The 22709-nt window shown below is 39.4% G+C and overlaps 1 protein-coding gene across 1 annotated transcript in view; it reads left to right on the forward strand.

Annotated features, from left to right (window-relative positions):
- Window positions 1-16745: 16745 nt before the first annotated feature.
- The window catches only part of Plekhs1 (pleckstrin homology domain containing, family S member 1), a 17203-nt gene continuing 11239 nt past the window's right edge, over window positions 16746-22709 (forward strand). Inside the window, exons 1-5 of the mRNA XM_013017610.1 lie at window positions 16746-16829; window positions 16946-17052; window positions 17730-17864; window positions 19890-19959; window positions 21170-21286. Coding sequence (XP_012873064.1) covers window positions 17770-17864; window positions 19890-19959; window positions 21170-21286 — 282 coding nt within the window. The 5' untranslated portion in view covers window positions 16746-16829; window positions 16946-17052; window positions 17730-17769. The remainder of the gene's footprint in view (window positions 16830-16945; window positions 17053-17729; window positions 17865-19889; window positions 19960-21169; window positions 21287-22709) is intronic.

The following is a 22709-nucleotide window of genomic DNA, read 5'->3' on the forward strand; positions in this document are numbered from 1 at the left end:
ACTCTACCACTGGAGCCACAGCGCCACTTCCGGCTTTTTTCTTTTTGCTTATGTGGTGCTGAGGAATCGAACCCAGGGCCTTGAGCATGCAAAGCAAGCGCTCTACCACTGAGCCACCTTCCCAGCCCTTCATGGCCATTTTTTTTAAAACTAGGAGATTCAGATATGAGCTAGTAGGTTAGGTTAAGAATAACAGGTAATCTGTACATCGCCTTGACAATAAAATTTTTTAAAAAGCATAACAGGTAAGAATTTGCTATGATTAATCAGCCACCAATCCAAAAGGAACAATGGCTGTCTCCTTGAGAATGCAAAAAGATCTATTTGTGGTCAAAAAAAGGCTGTGTTGGAGGATTTGTACTTTCAACAAAGTCACAGTTGGGACACAATTTCTCTTCTAGCTTGACAGGGCTTGTGGGAGCTGAAGACCAATTTCTCATACATAAAAGCAAAGAGGTGTAGGTGGTTTCATAAAAAAAATGCTGGAAACCATGCTCTCAGGAAATCACAACTCTGTGGGAAGTCACCACTTGTCCTTAACTGTGACACTTAACAGGAAATGACCATAACTATAACATTTATATACATATATGCAAATATATGGATATATAATCAAAACAACATGTATTTGTTGTACTGTGTGCAGTCTTCCTAGCACTGGGGATAGATTAGTTAACAAAACAGATCTCATAAGATTCATATTTTAATCAGAATAGTATTGAGAAGAAAGATGGAGTAAGATGGTGCTCATAAACTGGTGTTGGGGAGGGGGGCGGTCAGGCTAAATTAGAATGACTGGGAATGGCCTCTCTGAGGAGATTAACATCTGAGCAGAAACTTGGGGAGGGGGTGAACAGGGTGAGAGGAAGTGGATATGTGCAGAAGGACAGCTCCAGGCAAAGCAAGCAGCTGCCAGAGGGCCTCTGGACTTGCTGCTTGCTCTGCCTAGAGCCTTCTTCCTGCACATAGCCTACTGTGAACACTTCCCTGGAGAATCAACTGGAAATCCAAGTGGGAGGCTGTTGTGATAATCACACAGGTGAGATGATTGGTTGATTGGAATGGAGCTCAGCGTTCAGTGAGCAGGAGGGAGTCATCAGATTTGGAATTTCTTTTCCTGTCCTTCATCCTTCCTTTCTTCCTACTTTTCATTCTACCTCTGTTCCTCCATCCCACATTTTCTTCTTTCTTTTCTTTCAACTGCTTTATTAAAGTATAATTGACATGGAAAAAGCATACATATTTAATATATACACCTAATTAGCTTGGGGATGAATGTACACTCATAAAGCCCTTATCACCATCAGTTTCATTATTATCTTGAAAGTAACTCTAGCAGGACTCAAACATAGGAAAAGCTAGAAATCCAGAATGTTTGCTAGATTGATGGCTGATTGAGATAGACCTATATCACTTCCAGTATTGAGAAAGAGTTGATGAGAAAGGCAAATCTAAGTGCGGGTGGGGATCTGAAGAGTCAGGGTTATATGTAGGTAGAAGAACAATCAGATGAGACCTAGAATATGGATCCATGCAGAAAAGAGAAGAGGAACTTTGAAGCAAAGAGAAAAGACAAGTCAACAAGCTGGGTTAACTGCCATTGTCCTATGAGCAAAGCACTTTGTACTGAATGGCTCATCAGCTACTAGTGGAGGGGCCATGCCAGGGTCAGTTACCCACCCTAATTCCATCAGTGCAAAGCCCAACCCACCTATTTCTGGAAATTGAGACAGCTAAAAGAGGTCATTGAGCATATCACACTGAAAGAATGAGGAAGGGTCAGTGTTTGGTGGTTTGGAGAAGCTAAAGAGCAGATTCAAGAAAAGGTCAACAGAAGGGGGGACTGCAGTGGAATAGTGGGGATTACCATCATCAAAAGCTAAGCATAAATAGTTCTTTTCAAAGACCAGATGAGTCATGGGTGGGAATGGGTAGGAAAGATAAGAAGTGATTGGAATATTAGTGTTAGGTGGTTCTGGATTCTTCTGAGCAATTGGTCAGCTCTCTAAAGACTTTCTTCTATTTTTCAGGGCACTGATGGCTCATGCCTTCCATCCTACCTACTTAGGAGCCTGAGATAGCCACTACAGATATAAAGGTCTATGAAGCTGATATCCAATTAACCAGCAAAAAGCTACAAGTGGAGACATGAATCAAGTGATAGAGTGGTAGGCTTAAACAAAAAAGCTGAGAGTTCAAGATCTTTGAGTTCAAACCCTAATACCAGTATACAAGAAAGGACCTTCATCTTTTCATTTATCTCTCTATCATAACACCTGATCTATAGCAGGCACTAACAAATGGAGTGGGAAAGGCATCTCCTCTGGCTCCTAGGGATACAGTGGCCCGCAGAAACAGAAAAGTATTCATCTTACCTACTGGACCATACAGTCTTCTGGAGGAAGAAATAGGGCTTAATCAAATAACCAGATAAATAATCAGACAGATGCATACACAGCTACAAGTGTCGTCCAAATTTTCACAGCACTGTGATAGTGTGTTCTAAGAGAGTTTGGCCTTTGGGAATAAAGAAGAGATCACTGAGTGAGGTCTCACAGGTGGACAGAAGTTAGTCAGGAGGGGTAGTGGGAGAAGAGTGAGCCAGGGAGCAGAAAAGCATGGAAGACCAAAGTGGCTAGAGTTCAGAAATAGATCGAGCGAGAGCTTCTAGAGATGATCCTGGAGAGGAGGCAGGGCCTGATGATACAGCAAGCCCTTTATCTTTCAGGCTGACAGAGCTACAGTTTTGTTCAGGTGGAATGAAAACCGTGGAGGTCAAGGAGACCCCATTTCCTCTTGGCCAATGACTAATCTTTATTGATATATGACCAGTCCCATGAAATGGAAGGGGAAGTCTTCTTCAGGCCTTAGATGAAAAACTTCCTCTGTAAAATGGAAGGGTCATGATGAGGGCAACCATTTCCTCCCAGCCCCTTTCTACCATGTGAGATGCTTTCTTGTGCAAACATGAGACATACAACAATCAGCAACCATGTAGAAAGCCAAGAAAATCAGAGCATATAAACTCAGTGTCACCACAAACGAACTGGAACTGCTTTACTTCAGATAGTTTGTGTGATGTAAAATAAGTCTATTGCCACTGTTTTTGAGTGTTGGTATTTTTTTAAGTTTTAGCAAGGATTTATTTTACTATTACAGTAGATGTTCTCCATCAAAAAAAATGGGAGTTAAAGACTTAAGTGTTGATTTTGTTTTGTTTTTCAAACTCACCACCAAAATCAATCCTAACTATGCAGAAATTTCAATTTTAGTCACAGAAGAGAATTATATAAGGTTGGATATGGTGACTCATGTCTGCAATCCCAGTTATTCAGGGATTCAGATAGAAAGGATTGTGGTTTGAAGCCAGCCCAGGCAAAAAGTTGAGATCCCATCTCAACAAACAAGCCAGGCAAGGTAGTTCATTTCTGTGAGTTTCAGCAATGGTATGGTGATCTGAGGCCTTCCCTGGGCACAAACTTAAGACCCTAATAAAAAAAACTACAGCAAAAAATAACTGGAAGGATGGTTCAAGTGGCATTGCACCTTGTAAGCAAGCATAAAACAGTTCAAACTCTACTACCAAAACATAATCGAATCATACAAAATCAAGAATACTCTTTATATTTTGAGTACCTTTACAAGTATAAGATGATTCAATCCATCATCAACAGGGGACAGGAAATGGATTTTTGACCAGTATCATTTTAACACAGTCTAAAGGGCCTCCTTGTGATTATTTTTTATCTGGCTTCTTTTTTTCTGGCTTCTTTTGAATTCTTTGTTCCAAAGATGAGGAACAGCAAGGATGCCAAAAGTGATTGATGTTATTCCCTTGCTGGTGTCATCCACAGGATGTATTCACTGTCCACAGAGACAATCCATCATGAACATCTGTCCAAATGACCATCACTATGAGAAGTCATTGGCTCTGGTTCAAGGACACAACTTTACCGAATGAGCTGAATGGGCACTTAGAACTCTTTTGACAAAGGGGAAAGAAATGGAATCATGAGCCCCAGAGATCTGGCAAACTATGCAGGGACTATACCATCACTCAATCTCGGACAGGCTGAGAGTTCAAAACAACTGATCCTAATCCAGGGCTCACATAGTGCAGACTACAAATAAATAAATAATTTAAATAAATAAAAATTAAGGCAGCATCAAACTCAAGATAGAACAGGATCTTTAGCTCCTCTTCATCTTCCTAAACTCCAGTTTTGAAAATAGAATTGCCTGGACTCAGGTAAAACTTTCCAATAAATAATAGGTCTTACCATGTAATACAAACAGTTCAGTTGTGTGTTGGTGAAGGGGCACAGAAAGCTAAACTATGATTTCATGATGTTTCACATGAATAGATAATTACTGTACTTATTTACAATACATTGCCTTGTTAACAAGTTGGAGACAACTAAGGAAAATTATGTTTACAGACATACACTTCTATCTTACCACTTTACTATCAGATGTCCAGCTTCTCTCTATTTGCTATTTATTTAGTCTGTAGTTGAATCTAGTATAAGTAGCCTTCCTAGGATATATAGCTTTCCTGTAGGATACATTGATCCTCTTCCTCGAGAGTTTGATAGTATTATTGAAAAATTAGACCAAAATAGTGGGAGATGGATACAAAGGCAGGCAAGCAGATGGAAAGATGGGAAGTTCTTCCATTTGTCTACTATCTTGTTATCTTTTCCAAAGGAGCTTGGTCTTAAGGTTTTTTTTTCTATTCCTCCTTTCAGTTATGTTTCTGTGATCTGATAATGCACTGCCTGTAGCTTTGCAGTTGTCAAGTGGGTGCAAATCAGCACAAGCTTTTAAAGAACTACCTCGAATTATAACTAGTAATATCTGGTAAATGATCCAATGTGAAGATACCAAAGACTGGTTTCATGATAGTCAAAAGCTGATCTAAAGAAACATCCAGGAAATAATATAAGAAATTATTGCACCTACACCATTAAACACCCAGTATCATGCAGGATGTCAACCATCAGTCAGGTATTTCTGCATTCCTGAAATCCAGGAGATTTGCCAAATAAAGGAATCAATAAAATCTGCACTGTCCATAGGATACAAGAGAAAAAAAGGAGAAATAACTTTGCTAGCTGTTAACAATGAATCCAGTCTATGTTGGTACTTTTTATATATGAAATCTTATCTTTAAAAAAAAAAACCAAAAGATCTTTCAGGTAAATGGATAGACCTGAAAAAAAAAGATTATGTTAGATAAAACAAGTCAGGCTCAGAGAGACAAACAGCACATTTTGTCTCTCATGTGTAGAAGTTAGGTCTAAATTATAAATATTTATCAAAACAAATGCAGTGTCATGTGCCTGTATACACAAATAAATTGAAGTATGGTATATACACAGGGGAGGATTCCAATTGTTAACTCTCCTGAACAGTTTAACAAAATGAATAAATGAATACCAGGAAGCTAAAACATATTTTGTCTGGTTGGGGAGGGAGGGCACTCAACCGGAGAGAGGAAGGGTGGACGGATATAGTCATGGTACTCAGTGTACATACGTGAACATGAAACCACATAACATGAGGGGATTAGTGGTCTTTGGAGAGTTGGGGGGAACAATGGAAGGACTGACAGAGATCAAGATGTACTGTACTTATAAACTGATTTGTTGCATTAAAACTCCTCTGAATAAAGATACTATTTTTTTTTAAAAAAGATCCTACGAAGTCAGAAATATAGATCCAGTTTGGCCAAGAAAGAAGTAGATTCAGAAAATGTCACTTTGTAAGACTGTGCAACACATGTATGGCAGAGGTGATTTGGAGTGGCAGTTATCCTGACGGAGATAACAAACATTAAAATGAAAGATCATGCAAATCCATGTCTGACAGTGATATAATAGGATGAAACTCACTAGCATGTTCTCCTCTCCCCTAACAATTTGTCACAGAAATAAAAACATGCAAAGTTCATGGGTGACCAAATACTGTTCAGCGTGTCTAACCGTCTTTTGTGCAGCCTGTTTATGCCTGTTTGTGCAGCTTGGGGAGGGGAGCATGCCCAGATTCTCCTACCCCACTGATGAAACACTCCATCATGCATAAATGAGCAGCTACTTGTGTAAACCATGGGCACATACTAGTGGGTCGGAAAAGGCAGGTTTTTGTTCACTCATCAGGTACCAAAAAAATCTTTTGCAGCCTTCCCAGGATTTATTGATCTGATATGGCTGGGTGGGAAGCAAAGGAATTCTTTCAGTGGTAGTCATTGCAGAAGGCCATAGCAAAAGGTGACATTGTCCTCAATAAGAATCATTGTGACTACAGTCCAAACTCTGGCAGGCATTTTATTTTTTCAAAACTTGTTTGCTTTTATTTTGTTGGTGCTTGGTACCTGGAACGCCAAGACCAGTTGGACGCCAAGCCACAAAAGAAGAATGAAAGCCTAGGACTTCCCCTGGGGCACCAGCTTCTGTTTGAATGTGGGACAAAAGTAAAATCTTCCCAAGGATAGTTGAGAACTTCCTGCTGGTTCACATTTCACACCGAGCTTGTACTTAATCCCCACCCTGGCACCAGCACCCAGAGCGAACAGTCAAGAGTTCAGGAGACCTAGGGGCACAGCACTTGCCTGAGACCTGAACCGATGACCTCACGGTTTCCAGTAAGTTCTACTGAGCTGGGCTGGGATTCTCAAGGGGATGGTGACTTAAAATTACTTCTCTTAGTTAATCAACTGCAAAGTTGAAATTTGAACATTAGGTACGTTTCCACAGAGCAAACTGGTCCTGGGCTTTTTGTTTATAACTTTCTTCAGCTCTGCAGTTAGAGAGAAATAGGACCTCTCTGTATCAGTCATCAAATCCAAGTGACAGTACAATGAGCAGGTGAGGCACTGAACGGAGCTATCTTCCTGAATGAGATCAAAGAACTAAAGTGAAAGGGTGTGTTGGGTTTTTTCTGTTTGTTTGGGGCCAGTGACAAGAAATGCAAGCAAAACTATAAAAATGTTTCATTCCTCTTTCCTAGATACAGAAAAGAGCAAAGTCCTTAAGGTCAATTTCCAAGTTACAGTTCTGGCTCTTTTTGTTTGTTTTTATTATATGATCAAAGGCAAGTTGTTTAATCTTTCTAACCACTGCTACCTTGTCTATAGCTAGGTATTTTTTCTAAGCTTTAAAGTATTGTTCTGAAGCTCTATCTACAGACTGCTTCGAAGTACCTGGAATGTATTATACAGCCAATAAGTAGTAGCTATGATTAAACAATCATAGAGACATAGGTTGAGTTGCAAAGGACCTGACAAGTATCATATATTGAGCTCCTATTACACATTGAGCATTCTGGGTGGGATTATTTCACTTGGTGTTCACAGTAAACCAATGAGAACAGCTTCCACATAAAGTGGAGAAAGGGAGATATGGGAAGACTCTGCATTGTATTCAATTCATTACTGATAGGAGGGTCAAATTTAACCTTAGTTAGCACACTAAATCATCAGGGGTGAGGAGGAGGAAGTGGTCTCAGCCGAGGTGGGGGTGGCCTTTACAGACACCAGAAGACCTGAGATGTCTAAGGCACACTGCCATGCATGCACTAGGAATGAGAATATTGTTGGGTGAACACCACTGTGGCACTTTATGGGAGTCATCGACTCTTCCTCTCTCAAACATGGCTTCCCATGTGTGAAAATAGTTACCCCAGAATGGGTCAGTTCTTGACAGAAAAGAAATAATATATGCAAATATAAACATGAAGTACCCAGTTTGGGGGTCTTATGAACTCACGCTGGCTTCCTCTGAGCTTTAGTCTGCACATAAGGATTAAATTAAATTCAAGCTTTGTTTGAAATGGAGCCAGCCACCCTTGGCTGGGTGCTGGTGGGTCTCATCTGTAATCCTAGCTACTTAGGAAGCTGAAAGATTTGAGGATCACGGTTCTAAGCCAGCCTGGGCAGGAAAGTCCATGAGACTTATCTCCAGTTAACCAGCAAAATGTCAGAAGTGGAGTTTTGGTTCAAGTGGTGGAGTACCAGTTTAGAATGAATAAGCTGAAGGATAGCATTCAAGACCAGAGTTCATATCTTAGTACTAGCATATACTACTTAAATAATACTTTATGAACTATAAAAGCTTTAAAACACAAGTATGTTACCAGAGAAAAATGACATTATGGCTTTTTGACAAGGAATAACCCTCAAACAGCTTGTTGTCAACATTGCGTTAAACTATGTGAGCCAAAGCTAATTCTCTCCTGTACAGACATCCCACCCAAGCTCTGAGCTGTGTTTCTCTCTAGGCTAGATGCTACAAGCATGGCTGAGAACCACTCATTCCTAACTCCGCAGACAGTAAAATCCTCAAGTCAGAAGGAAGCTCATGAATTTAATACAAAAATTACAGGAGTAATATTTTTTCATAGTGCCCATAGTTTAGGGGGATGGGCAATGCTTTCAGTGGTGATACACCTCTTCCTCATGCAGAATTGCTCATGAAGAAACCAAGCCTATTGTCCTTGGCTTCTTGCCCAGGGTCTGCCCTGAGTGGAATGTGCCCATCCTAGGCACCAGTTCTTCAAAAGCCACCCTCAGATGGACACCCCAGAAAAGCTAAAGTTTGCATCGATAATCTCCATAGTTATTATGCAGGATATCCTAAGAGAGAAAACCTTTCCATAGGAGATGTGATTTTTTAGGGACAATCCCTTGGTCTGAAAATAGTGCACACAGGCTTTTAACAACTTCTAAGGTAAACTTTATCTTCAGGCTTTTGTCTCTGTTGATATATAGATAAATATATATACACATATATATCCATATATATCACATATCATTTATCATATATATCATATGTATATATACACATGGATATAAATTAAATATGGATGCACATGTATATATACATGTAGATTACATACTTATATATGCATATATATGTATATATCATATATCTCATACAATATATATGATTAATGAGTTTCAAGTTGATGTGCATATATATGTGTATATGTATGTATGTATGTTTATTTATTTATTTACTTTAATTAAAGAGTTTCAGGGGTTTATCCTTTCGGTGGAATGAATGAATGAGTTGGTACTGAGGTCTTGGAGAAGTGGAGGAGGGAGGGAGCTCATTGTGGCAGATAGCTGGAACCAGGCTCTCCACCTTTTCTATCCTTTTCCCCCAGTGCCTTGGCACCTCCCTTTACAGGGTATTACCAATTTAAGGTAGATGGCCGCCAAGACCATCCTAGTCTGTAAGACCTCACCATCCCGGGGTCCTAGCTCTGTGAGAGTCCCCTTCCTCCGTCTGTCCCTAGCCCTGCTGGCCACAGCTGCCCAGAAAGGACTCTGATTGAGCATTCCTATGTCAAAACCAGCTCCAGAGTCAGACAGCCCTGGGGCTGAGCATGGCCAAGCTCCCTCTGTGGAAAGGAACCCCCACCCCAGGTGTGGAGAACAGCTTTTCTAATGCTTCCTCTCAGCCAGCAGTTTTCTTAGATTAATTTGACCCATGACCTCCTGCCCTTTGCCCTGTTCTGGTCTGGCCCCTCCCTGGGGTTCTCTGAAACAAAACAGAGAAAGGCCAGTAGGTCCGAGGAAGGCAGCTCTGGAAGTCTTCTCTAACCTCACAGACCACCAACTTGGTAAGCACAAGCTGTTCCAACCTGTCATTATTGTGGCTGCCATCAGCCTCCGGGGCAGGAAGGAACACAGCAAAGAAGGAACACAGAAGGGAACCATGGGCATTTCTGAGTCCTGTCCTGACTCTCAGTGTTCAGCATGAGCAAGAGTGGGTTTGGAGACTAACCCTGTGTAATCTTCTTTCTGACAGGTGAGAACAGCCAGAATGGAAACCAAATCTCTGAAGAATGCAGGTACCTAAGGGGCATAAATAATCTCAAAAGGAAAAAAAGTCTTCCTATCAAAAATGATGACCAAAGTTCATCAAGCTAACTGGGACATCAGTGTTAATTTCCATGCGGATGATGGGTAGCTTTTAGGGGACAGTGATTCTTGGTTTGGCAAATATGACAAAGACTGCTGGATTCACGTAATCATTTTCTAAGAACTGACCTGCTTTGAAATTAAGCATTTTCTGATTTTCCTGGGCCAAGTGTTCCATGTGTGGCTTGGAGACTGTGTTAGTCGCATATCTTTAACGTGTATCTGATAAGATTTGATAGCTATATTCACCCAGGAAATAATCACCAAAACCAAGATAGTGAAGGTATCCATCAGTCTCAAACAGCTTCTTATATCTGATTGTAATTCTTCCCTCCCATTTCCAATGCCATTCCCCAGTGCTTTCTGTCTCTGTTTGGATTTGCTAGAGTTTTACAAAATGGAATTTCAAGATGTGTACTAACTTCCACTAACTCTCCTCACTTAGCATAATTCTTTTGAGAGTTACTCATGGTCTTGTCTGTATTAATAGTTTGTCCTTTTATTGAGTATTATACATTATGTGGATGTGTCACAATTTCCTGATTCATGCACTTGTGGACAAATGTCTAGGTTGTTTCCAGTCTTTATCCATTTTTAAAGAAAGCTAATAGAAGTATTCTTTTATTGTATGGTTTGTAGTTTTTTATTGTGAAAATACCATTCAGAGGAGTTACAATTACATGGGCAAGATAACAAGTACATTTCTTATCAAGCAACAATGCTTGTTTCCCCTTCCCAACCTTTCCCATACACCCCCCCCCCACACACCTCCCTCTACCCGATTCTCCCCCGCCCCACCACCAAAGTTGTAAAGTTTGTTTTCGGCATAACGACTTGTACATCTCATTGTTGCAATGGGTCCATGTGAATTCCTATTTAAATGATTTGTTTTTTTCCTTCCCCTCCACAAATTATACCAACATCAAATACAGTGAAAGCAGAAGTATTTGTATGTAAACTTTTGCAAAATAGTATACACCTTTACCTGAGAGTAGAATGGTCGGGTTATATGGTAGAAATAATGCTTAACTTTTTTCAAATTTATTTGTTTGGTATATTTTAGAAAGCTTTAATGAAATCTAATTGTTATGCATAGGGCAATGCATTGGAGTCAACAATTTGATCAAAGTTTTGATGTTCATATATACTTTTAAACTCCTCCTCCAAATCGAGATCAGGAAACTGTCCATCCACCCCATCTTGATCTCTTTCCTCCTGCTCCTCCCAGCATTCATGCATCCTCAGACAACCTCATCTGCTCCCTCTCTCTATAAATTCTTTGTATATTCTAGAGTGGTTACATAAGTATAAGCATACAGTCTGCAGTTGGATCTGTATATTTTTCACACAGAAATTTGAAATTAGTCTGTCTTGCATTGCATCAATGGTTTGTTTCTTTTTATACATGTGTAGTGTGGTAGTGTATGAGCCTGTCACAATTTATTAATGCATTTGCCTGTTGATAAACATCTGAACTGTTTCCAGTCTTTAACTATATTACAAGGGAAGCTTGCAACGAGTCTGCATGGGTTTATTTCTGGATTCTTCCTAACGCTCTAGAGTAAGTTTTCAAATTGGGAAATCTGAGTACTCCAACCTTGTTCTTCTTCAGCTGCTTTAAGTTATTCAAGGCTCTTTGAAATTCTGTGTTTGTGAATTGGCATCTTCATTTCTGAAAAAAAACATCAGTATTTTGATAGAAATTGCATCAAATCTGTAGATTGTCATGGAGTAGTACTGACGTACTGACTTCTCTAGTCCATAACAATGGGCTATTTTTCCTTTTATGCTTTTTGTTGTCTCTTTTAGTAATAGTTGTAGTTTCATAGCAATTCTTCAAGCTGGTAGAATTTATTTGGGGTATGCTATTGTAAGTGGGAATACGTTCTCAATCTTATTTTCCAATTATTTACCATTGGTATAGAGAAATAAGACTAATTTTGTGTTGGTCTTCCTTGCTGCTGACTTTATTATTTCTCTTAGTTTTCTGTGGCTATTTGAGGTTTTCTCTATGTAGGTTCATGTTATCTGTGAGTGCAGTTTTACTTCTTCCTTCCCGACTGGGACGCCTTGTATCCATTTTCCTTGCTTAGTTGCTCTAAATATAAATTCTAACACAACACAACAGCAAAGGTGCAATTCACTACTTATTTCTTGCTTTTGATCTTAGAGTGAAGGCAGTCTGAGATGACACTCATAGATTACTTTTTAAAAGTATATATGGGGCTGGGAAGGTGGCTCAGTGGTAGAGCACTTACTTTGCATGCTCAAGGCCCTGGGTTCGATTCCTTAGCACCACATAAGCAAAAAGAAAAAAGCCGGAAGTGGCGCTGTGGCTCAAGTGGTAGAGCGCTAGCTTTGAGCTGAAGAGCTGAGGGACAGCGCCCAGCCCAGAGTTCAGGCCCCATGACCGGACCCAAAAAAAAAAAAAAAGTATATATGTTAGTTGATCTTCCAATTCAGCCCTTTCCCTTTTTTGGGGTCAGTCATGGGTCCTGAACTTTAGGCCTGGGCACTGCCCCTCAGCTTTTCAGCTCAAGGCTAGAGCTCTATTACTTAAGCCATAGTTCCACTTCCAGCTTTTTTTGCTTATGTGGTGTTGAGGAATCGAACCCAGGGCCTCATGCATGCAAGGCAAGCACTCTACTACTGAGCCATCTTCCCAGCCCCCTTTCCCTTTTTGAAAGGAACAAAAATTGCAATGCTGGGCAATTATCTGACAATCTGAAATAACTTTATATCAAACCATTGATCAATGTACAGCTACTAATAAAAAAATATATATGTTGTGTTAGGTTCAGGAAGTTTCTTTCTCTTTCTCTTTTGACAACCATTTCTGTCAGCAAGAGTAATGTTGGTCCCGTAAAATGAGTTGGGAAATGCTCCCTTCTCTTTAAATTTTTGCAAGACATTGTGTGTAGTTGGCATAATTTTTTCCTTACATGTTTGGTAGAAGCTACAAACTAGTACAGCCATTTGGGATGAAGTTTTCCTTCTATGACAGTTTTAAAAATGTTATTCAAATTTTAAAAATAGTTTTAAGGGCATTTGGATTATCTGTTCCTTCTTTAGTGACATCTGTTGGTTAATGTTATTTCAAGAAATTTTTCAGTTTCATTTAAGTTGTATTGTTTTGGCACTTGGGTTTGAACTCAGAGCTTTGAATTTACTTGGCTGGTACTCTACCATTTGAGCCACATCTCTAGCCCAGCTTTTTGCTGGTTATTATCATTAGTATGATGATTCATTTATATTAGTTGTATGGAGTAGGGGGGATTTTATTGCTACATTTTTTTTGCTAGTTATTTTGGAGATGGAGTCTCTGCTAGGCTGATCTTGAACTGTGATTTCCCCAGATCTCAGCTTTCTGCGTAGCTAGGATTGTAGGTATAAAGCCACCAGCACCCAGCTTAAGTTGAAATGAAGTTGTTCATAACATTCCTCTATTATCACTATATTATCAGTACAATCTGTCATTGCTCTTTTATTCTACTATTGGCAATTTGTACCTTCTCAGTGTTTTTGCTGTTGTTTTGGAAGGTAGAAGTTTGTTCATGTCATTGATGTTTTCATACCATTGATGTTTGCAAAGGGTCAGCTTTTGGTTTCACTGATTTTTTTTCTCTTTTGTTTTCCTGTTTTCTATTTCACTGAATTCCATTTGGATTTTATTTTCTTCCTTTTAGACTTAATTCATTGTTTTTCTTCCCATTTCTTAAGGTGAAGTAATTGATTTGAAGTTGTTCTTTTTTGTATTGTAGGCATTTAGTATAATAAACTGTCCCCTAAGTATTCATTAATGACACACATACATCTGACACATTGTACTTTAATTTTTATCTAGGTCAAAAACTTGTTATCTGTGGGCTTCCTTGAGCCATGGGTTATTTATTTCAGGAATATTGAAATTCTTTTATTAATTTCTAATTTGATTGGATATTTGTTCTCTGGGAATATAATTTGTATAAGTTGAATCCTTTTAAATTGATTGCAACTTGTTTTATAGCCCAAATAGGGTCTATCTGTGGCCAGTGATGGGAAGAAGGAAGTCTTTTATTGGGGTGTGCCATTGTAAATGGGCATAGTTTCTCAAATTTATTTTTCTGTTCTTTTGGAGTGGATTGTGTTATGAATGTCAGTCATGTTAGGTTACTGATGGACAGTGTCTACTATTTCCCATCTGATTGCTTCCTTTATTATTGAAAGAGTTGTTGAGAAAGGATAATTCAGTCTTCAGCTATAATTTTGGACATGTCTATTTCTTCTTGTAGTTAGTTAGATTTCCCTTCATATATTTTCAGTCTCTGAATTCAGTACTGTATAATATTCCACTTTTTCTTACTTGCATTGTTTCTGACAAATTCACATCATGGCTCTGCAGGTATAGTGTGTGTTTCTATTGGATGCTTTAAAAATTATTATTATTATGACCATTATCTCTAAGTAGTTGTACAAAGAGGATTCAATTCAATATGCCAATTTGTGAGTATAATGCATCTTGATCAGTGTCAGCCCTCCCATCATTGTCCACCATCTCTCCCATCCCCTCGATTTTCCTAGCTCCATTTTCACTTATGTATATTGAATATTGTGACTCTATTCTCCTACCTTTCCTTTCTCCGTCCACCTCCTCCTCTTGCTGTTCTTAAGGTGCTTTTTTCCTTATCACTGGTTTTGAGCAATTTGATTTTGATGTGCCTTGATGTACTTCTGATTATGTGTCTTCATGCATTTGGAGTTCACTGGATCTCTAAGTTTAGAGTTTATAACATTTTATAAGTTTATAACACTTTTAGCATTATTTCTTCAGATGTTTTCCTGATTCCCTCCCTCGTTTGAAGGTAAATTAGGCCACTTGAAATTGTCCACAGTACACTGATGTTCTTCTTATGTTCTTGTATTCATTTTTTTTAATTCTCTATCAATTTGATACTTCCTATTGCTTCAAGTGTACTCATCTTTCCTTTTACAAGGTTCAATCTACTGTTACACCTCTATCATGTGTTTTTCCTTTGAGACACTACAGTTTTTGTCTCTAAAAGTTCCCTTTGGCTTTTTCTTATTTTGTATTTTTATCTAGCTTATTGGAACTATAGTTGATAGTAACAGTTTCAACAACCTCCCCTGCCAGTTCTAGCATCTGTGTTTATTCTAGGCCTGTTTTGATTGATTGATCTTCTCCTTATTAAATGTCATGTTTTTCTGTCTCTTCTGGTAATCTTTGACTGATTGCCAGGTGTTGCAAATTTGACCCTATTTATTCCTATAAATCTCAAACTTTGTTCTAAGATGAATTAGGTTTCTTGGAAAAAACTCGATTCTTTTAAGACTTTTTTTTTAATCATTTGTTAGGTGAGCCTGACACAATCCAGCGTCTAGGGCTAATTATTCCTCACTACTGAGCAAGGTCTTCCTGCCTTCTATACCTAGCATACCATAAATTGTAAGGTTTTCCAATATGGTTGGAGGGAACAGGTAGTTTTCTGGTCCTCTGTGAACAGTTAAATACAATCTAATCTTTTCTCTTTTTTCTCTGGCTGCAGATAATTTCAGAAATCAAGTGTGGATCAATATTCTTGAACATTTGAGAAGGACTGTGTTCATTTCCCTTTGGCCTTGCCAACCAAAGCACAACAACCTGCTTTGGAAAATGAGAGGGCAAGGGTGGTTCAGTGGCCCCTCAAATGTTTTCTGTAAGTGTAGGAATTCAAGGCAGTTTCTAGTTGGTCACTATTTTCCACACTGTCTACAAGTAATATGTCCTACCGTCCTTACTTAGAAAAACATACTGTGATTACAATAACTTTTAAGACCTTGCTTTTATTTTCATATCTAGGTTGTAGGTTTCCTTTGCCCTCAGCTTTGGAAAGGCAGGACTTAGTGAAGACTTAAAACTTCTCTCTCAAGGGGTACTGGTCACTCAGTCTGTCATCCTAGCTACTCAGGAAGCTGAGATCTGAGGATCATGGTTCAAAGCCAGCCCAGGCAGAAAAGTGTTTTGGTAGTCATTTTTATAATTCTCTGTCAATTGGATACTTCCTATTGCTTCAAGTGTACTAATCTTTCCCTTTACCATGTTTTTATCTAGTTTATTGAAACTATAGTTGACAGTAACAGTCTCAACAACCTTCCCTGCCAGTTCTAGCATCTGTGTTTATTCTAGGTCTGTTTTGATTGATTGATCTTCTCCTTTTTAGATGTCATGTTTTTCTGCCTTTTCTGGTAATCTCTGACTTATTGCCAGGGTGTGGCTCAAGTGGTAGAGTGTCAGCCCCAGTACTACTAACACACATGCATTCGCATGTGAGTGAGGGTTTTTTTTTGTTTGTTTGTTTTTCTGGTTACCTGGGGATAAGGATTTCATGGACTTTTCTGCCCAGGCTGGCTTCAAACTACAATCCTTAGCTCTCAGCATTCTGAGTAGCTAAGATATGGACATGAGCCACCAGCATCCAGCTCTCATCTTATTTTTAACATTAGGTTGGGTTTGCTTTTATCTGCTGAGCTGAAGGACAATGCAATGGCAGTGGAAACAAACCTTTGCTCACATCTCGTGAATCAGGAACACGTGCCACAAATAGAGAGCACAGTCGGGTAGGTAAATGAAGATATTTTACCACATCATCTGAAGTAAAGGCCCAGCTGTGGTCCCTCACTTTAGACCTATGTTCTCAGAGGACCATTGTAGATATTCTGCTGAATAACTAACACATCTGAAGACTTTAACAGAGATAAATTATGTTTTCCAGTTGAAGCAGTTCTTTTCTTAAATTTACAAGGGAACACACTGAATCTTATCCACTTTCTTTTATTAGGCAAACCATTTACATTTTATTATGAAAATGAAGTCTATAAACAAGATTACTTTATTAAGTCACCACCTCCTCAGCTTTTCTTCTCGGCAGTAAGTATTCACTACAGTTTCACAAGCCTCCCACCAGCTCTTAGGAGCATTAAAAAATTTTTTTCTTTCTCTTCCTCAGAGATCTAACTGACATGCAAAATCTTTCAATTTTTCAGAACTCTTGGAAAAAGCGTTTCTTTATCCTGTCAAAGAGTGGGGGAAAGGGCCTGAGCCTTTCTTATTATAAAGACCATCAGCACCGAGGGTCCATCCAAATCGATCGGTGTGTATGTAAGCAAGAAAATGTTTCTATCAGAGAATATAATTAAAGTCCAACACTAACACGTTGCATGAAAATTTAACTTTACCTTGACAGAAGGAATCCACGGCTTCAAACTTATCACTGTTGTATCCGTAAGGCAACTAAAATAATGAATACTTTGGGCAAAGAGTAGTAAAATATTTATCCTCGATTGTACATTATAGCTGATAAATCTTTAGTAAGCATTCATTTAAGACTTTGGTTCATTTAATTTATGGATAGAATGGAGAAGATGAAATTACAATTTTATAATGCCAAGGTAGAATTTAAGAAATATTTAGATGAGCTTTTTAAAAATATATTCCCTTTAGAAAATTATGTACAAAAAATTTGGAAAAGGTTGTTTCTGGAGTTAAGAATACAACTCAAACAGGACCTTTTGGATTAAGTATTCAGGTAGAAGCAAGGATTTTCAATTAAGGATGAGTCATAGTTAAAACCCAATTTATCTTCTAAAGTGGAGATAATTCAATTAATAATCAGCAGCAGCATAACTCAAATTATTGGACAGTCTTCAAAACATGGCTCAAGTAGATCTTAAGCTTCGTTCCATTTGAATCCTATTATAAAGCATGAGTCAGTTTTCTTCCTAATCTGGTACATACAGCCGTTTAGCACTTTGTCTCTGTATCTCACAGAAGTTCCAGTGTAGAAGTTGGAATAAACAGCCAGGAAAGGATGCAATCTGTGCAGAAGATGTTTAAATGCCACCCTGAGGAGGTGATGTCCATAAGAACCTCCAGCAGGGACTACTTCCTCATCAGCCAAGACAGGTAGGTGGACTAGCCATGTGCAAAACAAAACCAACCCCGGAAAGAAGACCTTGTAGAGTAGTGGACATGGAGAAGCAGAACAGAAACACAGAAAGAGAATCCCAGGGCTAAGGAATCCAGATGTTGACAAGGCTATGCTGCCCCCTGAAGCACTAGGGTGCCCCAGGGCTCCCTCCTAACTGCTGATTGACCTTTCCACGTGACAGCACAACTCTAGCTGTCACATGGTGTTCTCCTGCGTCCCTATCTGCATCCAAACTCCCCCCCCTTTTTTTTTTATAAGAACACCAGTTATATTGGACTAGGATCCAACTCTACTCCAGTAGAACCTCATCTTAACCAATTATATCTTCAGGAACCTTCTTTCCAAATAAAGTCATGTTCTGAGGACTGGGAACTGGGACTGGATCGTGTATATTCTGGTAGCGGGAGAATGACACAATTCAACCCACAATAGTCTCTAGCACCCCAGGAACATGCTGCAAAAACCAGACTCAATATGTAAACCCTTCAACAAGCTACACATACCATGGAAGAACGATATTCACCTCTGAGAGTCTCAGTTCTTTGTTTTTGTTGGTTGTGTGGTTTGAACTCTGGGGCTTGGGTGCCGTCCCTGAGCCTGTTTGTGCTCAAGGCTAGCGCTCTACCACTTGAGCTACAACACCACTTCCAGTTTTTGAGTGATTAATTAGAGAAAAGAGTCTCACAGGGACTTTTCTGCCTAGGCTGGCTTCAAACCACAATCCTCAGTAGCTAGGATTACAGATGGGAGCTATCAGCACCCAGCCAAGGGTTTTCAGTTTTAAGTGGGGCTCCTATAGCTAGCCAAAGTGCCCAGTGGATTCTCAGCCCTTACTTATCTGTGAGGTAGGCTACCAGGCAGAGGGAAGCTGGACAGAAGAGGCAACTGATACTAAGGCCAAAGTATGAAGTACCTGGTCTGTTTCAAATTGACCCTCAAACCCAAAGCTTTCTGTGAATTGTCATACAAGTCAACTGAAAAGATGATGGGATTTTTCCTCTTCCATTATTTATTTTTACTAGTGGATTTCAATTATGCAAAATGGGTTTCATTACATTATTTCATGCATGTATATAACAGACTTTGATTATCTTCATCCCCCTGTTAATTTGCCTTGCCCTGTCCTCCTGCCAATCCCCTTTCTTTTCCCAGAGTCCTCTTTCTATTTTCTTGTCTTCCTGTTTTTACAAATCCAGATCCCACTTGTAAGAAAAAATATATAGCATCAGTGGTTCTTCTAAGCCTCGCATATTGTGTGTCGCATGATGACCTCTAATTTCATTTTCCTGCAAATGACTTTCATTCTCCTTTGTGGACAAATAAAACTCCATTGTGTACATATACCTCATTCTCTTCATCCATTCATCTGTTGCCTGGCACACAGGCTGATTCTGTGACGAGTCTATTGTGATGAGTACTGAGATAAAACCTGGGTGTGCACACCTGCCTACAATAGTGCACAAAAGTGACTAAATGCAATGTTGTTTTGGTTTGCATTTCTCTGCTGGATAAATGTATTTTTTCATGAGCTCATTGGTCATTTATAAAAAGACAGAATTTATAAACTCATTCAAGCCTTCTTCATAAACACATGCATTCTCTGTGGGGAGGTGTCCCTAGAGACTTACACAAAAATGGTTTAGACAGGTTAGGAACTTAAGAATACAATACAAAGTTGTTGTTAAAGCCCACCCCACAAACCTTTTGATTATTCCTATTATTTTCCAGTTCACTTCCCATTTCTCTGAGCTTTCCTCTGCAGGGTTGCATAAAGGTTAATTTTAGATTGTGAATGTGGAGGTGGTGAGAAGCCAGTAGGCCATTTAAGCTGCTTGGGAAAAAAACAACAACAATACAAAACAACAGCAAAGCAACCTCCTTCCCTGGTAGCTGCTTCCACAATCTGTTCTAACTGTTCTAAAAGCATCCTTCTCTGATTCAAAATGAGTGCAGATGCTATTGTTGCCACATGCCGGCTGAGAGTTTCTTCCTATCAACAGGGAGAAGATCAAAGATTGGGTCTCCTTCATGTCATCCTTTTGCTGGGACGTTGTTCATCAAAACATGGAGGTGACTCTATGTTACTAATGCTATTAAATAATGCCTGAACACAACCCCTTTGCATGGGAACAATATTAGCTTTTATTTTCTTTCTTCTTAGTAACTGGCATTAATACAGGGAAGAAGTAAGTATGAAAACGTTCACCCTTGTTACCTTTTATGATTAACAAAAGGGAACAAAGTAGTTTTGTGCTTTGTGAGAGAACTAAAATACAAGCGTTTCAGATTCTCATTATTGTGATAGGGGAGTGAAAGTTAGCAGTGGAATTTTTAATAGTAGTCAGAATGATAGTATTTTCCCATCATTATTATTCAAAGAGCTTAATAAGCTTCCTTTCAAATGACTAAGCCTATGGTGGTTTCTATAAAGATGTGTTTCATTTTAATATGATGTCTCTTTTGTTTCAGGCCTAATAAGCTCTGAGGTTTTAATTTTCTTCATAATGGGCTTTGTTAGTTTACCCAGTTCTTTCTTCCAGTAAACCTTTAAAAAATGGACTCTATGTTTTCTAGGTTGTTCCATGCTCATAGCAAAAAGCAAAAGCCAGCCTAACACTGGTGGCTCATTCCTATAATTCTAGCTACTCGGAAGGCTGAGGATCTGAATATCACAATTCTAAGCAAGCCCAAGCAGACAAATCTGGCAGACTCTCACCTCCAATTAACTAGTGAAAAGCTGAAAGTAGAGGTGTGGCTTAAATGGTAGAGCTCCATCCTTGAGCAAAAAAGCTCAAGTACTAGCCTGAAATTTAAGAAAAAACAAAGAGGTTGGACGCATGGCTCAAGTGGTAGGTACCAGTCAATAAGTGAAAGCATCAGATAATGAGTTCAAGTCTTGTCTCAGGCCAAAAACAAACAACAACAAGAACAAAAACAAAGCCAATAAAATCAAGAGACAGTAAGGTCTATTTACAAATAGACTCAATGATGAGATCAGACAAGGCCCCTGCAGAGACAAACACAAGGAAGATGGGCTGTGGGGAAATACGAGGTGCTCTCAAGGCTAGGCTGTGCATCCTCAGGGCTCTGAGAACAAGAGGGAGACCTACTCACAAGATCCGTGCTCATCTTAGTGAGATGACATTGGCTCCCTGGAAGACCAGCTGTGAGAACCTATGAGAAGATCTTGGAGGCAGGAAGCCCAGGGGGGTGGCTGTTGCTTCATTCTAGACAGGAGACCAATTGTACCCTGATCCCACCATTCCTTTTTCCTGCCTAGGAGAAGCATTCAATGGGTGAAAAAAGGCCTATTTCGGATCCCAGCCCTCTCTTTGGTTTTTTCAGCACATCGGAGTCTGTGGGCCTTCCTGCACCAAGGACCAGCCTTCCAGACGTGGTAACTGGAGTCACCTCCTTCTCTCTTGGGACACTTTACCTGGGAGTTCTACCTGGGAGTTAGCAATTGGCTTGGACCTTGCTCACCTTTCTCAAAGCCTAAAGCAGTAACCCTAACATTTATGCATGTTTCCATACCACATGGATATTTTACCATTGCACCACTATTTAAAAAGATCTTAATTCAGTTTGAATGCTCTAGACAGGCTTGAGGGCCCCTCAGCTAAGCCACGCTTTTCCTTCCTTTTGCACACAGGACATAGATTTAATCCACAGAAAGATTCCCTAAACTCGGCTTGATTTCTGATTATCCTGTCTGTGCTCAGGCACAAGATGTTCCTTACTAGCTTCCTTTTTTCTCCTCAATCAACCTTGCTTCTTCATATAGCTGTAGCACACTTCACCATCCGATCTAAAGAAACCCATTGGAAGACAATATCATATACCTGCCCTGTAAGCGTGACTTGTCACTGACCGCTCAGCTCTCTGGGATTCGTGATGGTTCCAGCTTTGGGTAGTATCAATACGCAGGCTGAGTGGTTTTGCTTTCTCGCACACATATTTTTCCTCCCTTAGAGACATAGTTACTGACTTTCCCCTCTCTGTGTTTACATCTAATGAGGCATGACCACCTCTTTTATCCAGTTGGTAGTTCTCCAACTCTTTTAAAAGCTTTTTATAGCATATCAGATTCACTAGGCCAAACACTTCATCTCAGTTATCCATTTAGAGTAGAGTTGGTGGTGTGGAAGAAGGCTGGGAAGATTAACCCTTTCCAGCAAATACCTCTTCTTTTTCACTCATGAGCTTCCTTTCTCTGCCAGTGATAATGTGAGTGTTGCTTGTGCCTTTTTTATATCATGTGTTTTGATTTAGTGAGTTTTCAACTAGCTCACGTGAAGGGTATCTCTTGCCTTGCTGGGTTTTGTAGTTGTTGTTCAGCAAGGACTCTTCCCTAGACCCAACTCAGCTCCCTCTGGCTCCATGAGTGCCTTTGTGTGTTTTCAGCTGCCGTAATAGAGAACCGCAGACTAGTTAGTTTCTAAATAAAGCAGATTTATTTCTCACAGTGCTAGAGGTTGGGATGTTCAAGACTGAGGGGATTTTATCTTTTGAGGGGCCTTCCTGCTGCCTCATAACATGGTAAAGAGTGAGCAAATGAGTGAGAGAAGGAAAATCAGAACAATAGCAATGGGCTTAGACATAGAAAAAATTAACTACAGTGAAAGCAGGGGTTATACCGTGGGGGAGGGACATACAAAGCAACATAGAAATCATCTTATAAATATATTAGAAACAATTGCATGAAAGAAAAAATTTGAATACTTATCTTGGGGTTCATTCCCCTAATATCAACTTATCTGACCTTTTCTGCTTGACTCAGACATATACTAGTTATTGCAAATAAGGGAAACCATGGGACC

Source organism: Dipodomys ordii, unplaced genomic scaffold (assembly GCF_000151885.1).
Source record: "Dipodomys ordii isolate 6190 unplaced genomic scaffold, Dord_2.0 Scaffold36, whole genome shotgun sequence".
In the NCBI taxonomy this organism is placed as follows: Eukaryota; Metazoa; Chordata; class Mammalia; order Rodentia; family Heteromyidae; genus Dipodomys; species Dipodomys ordii.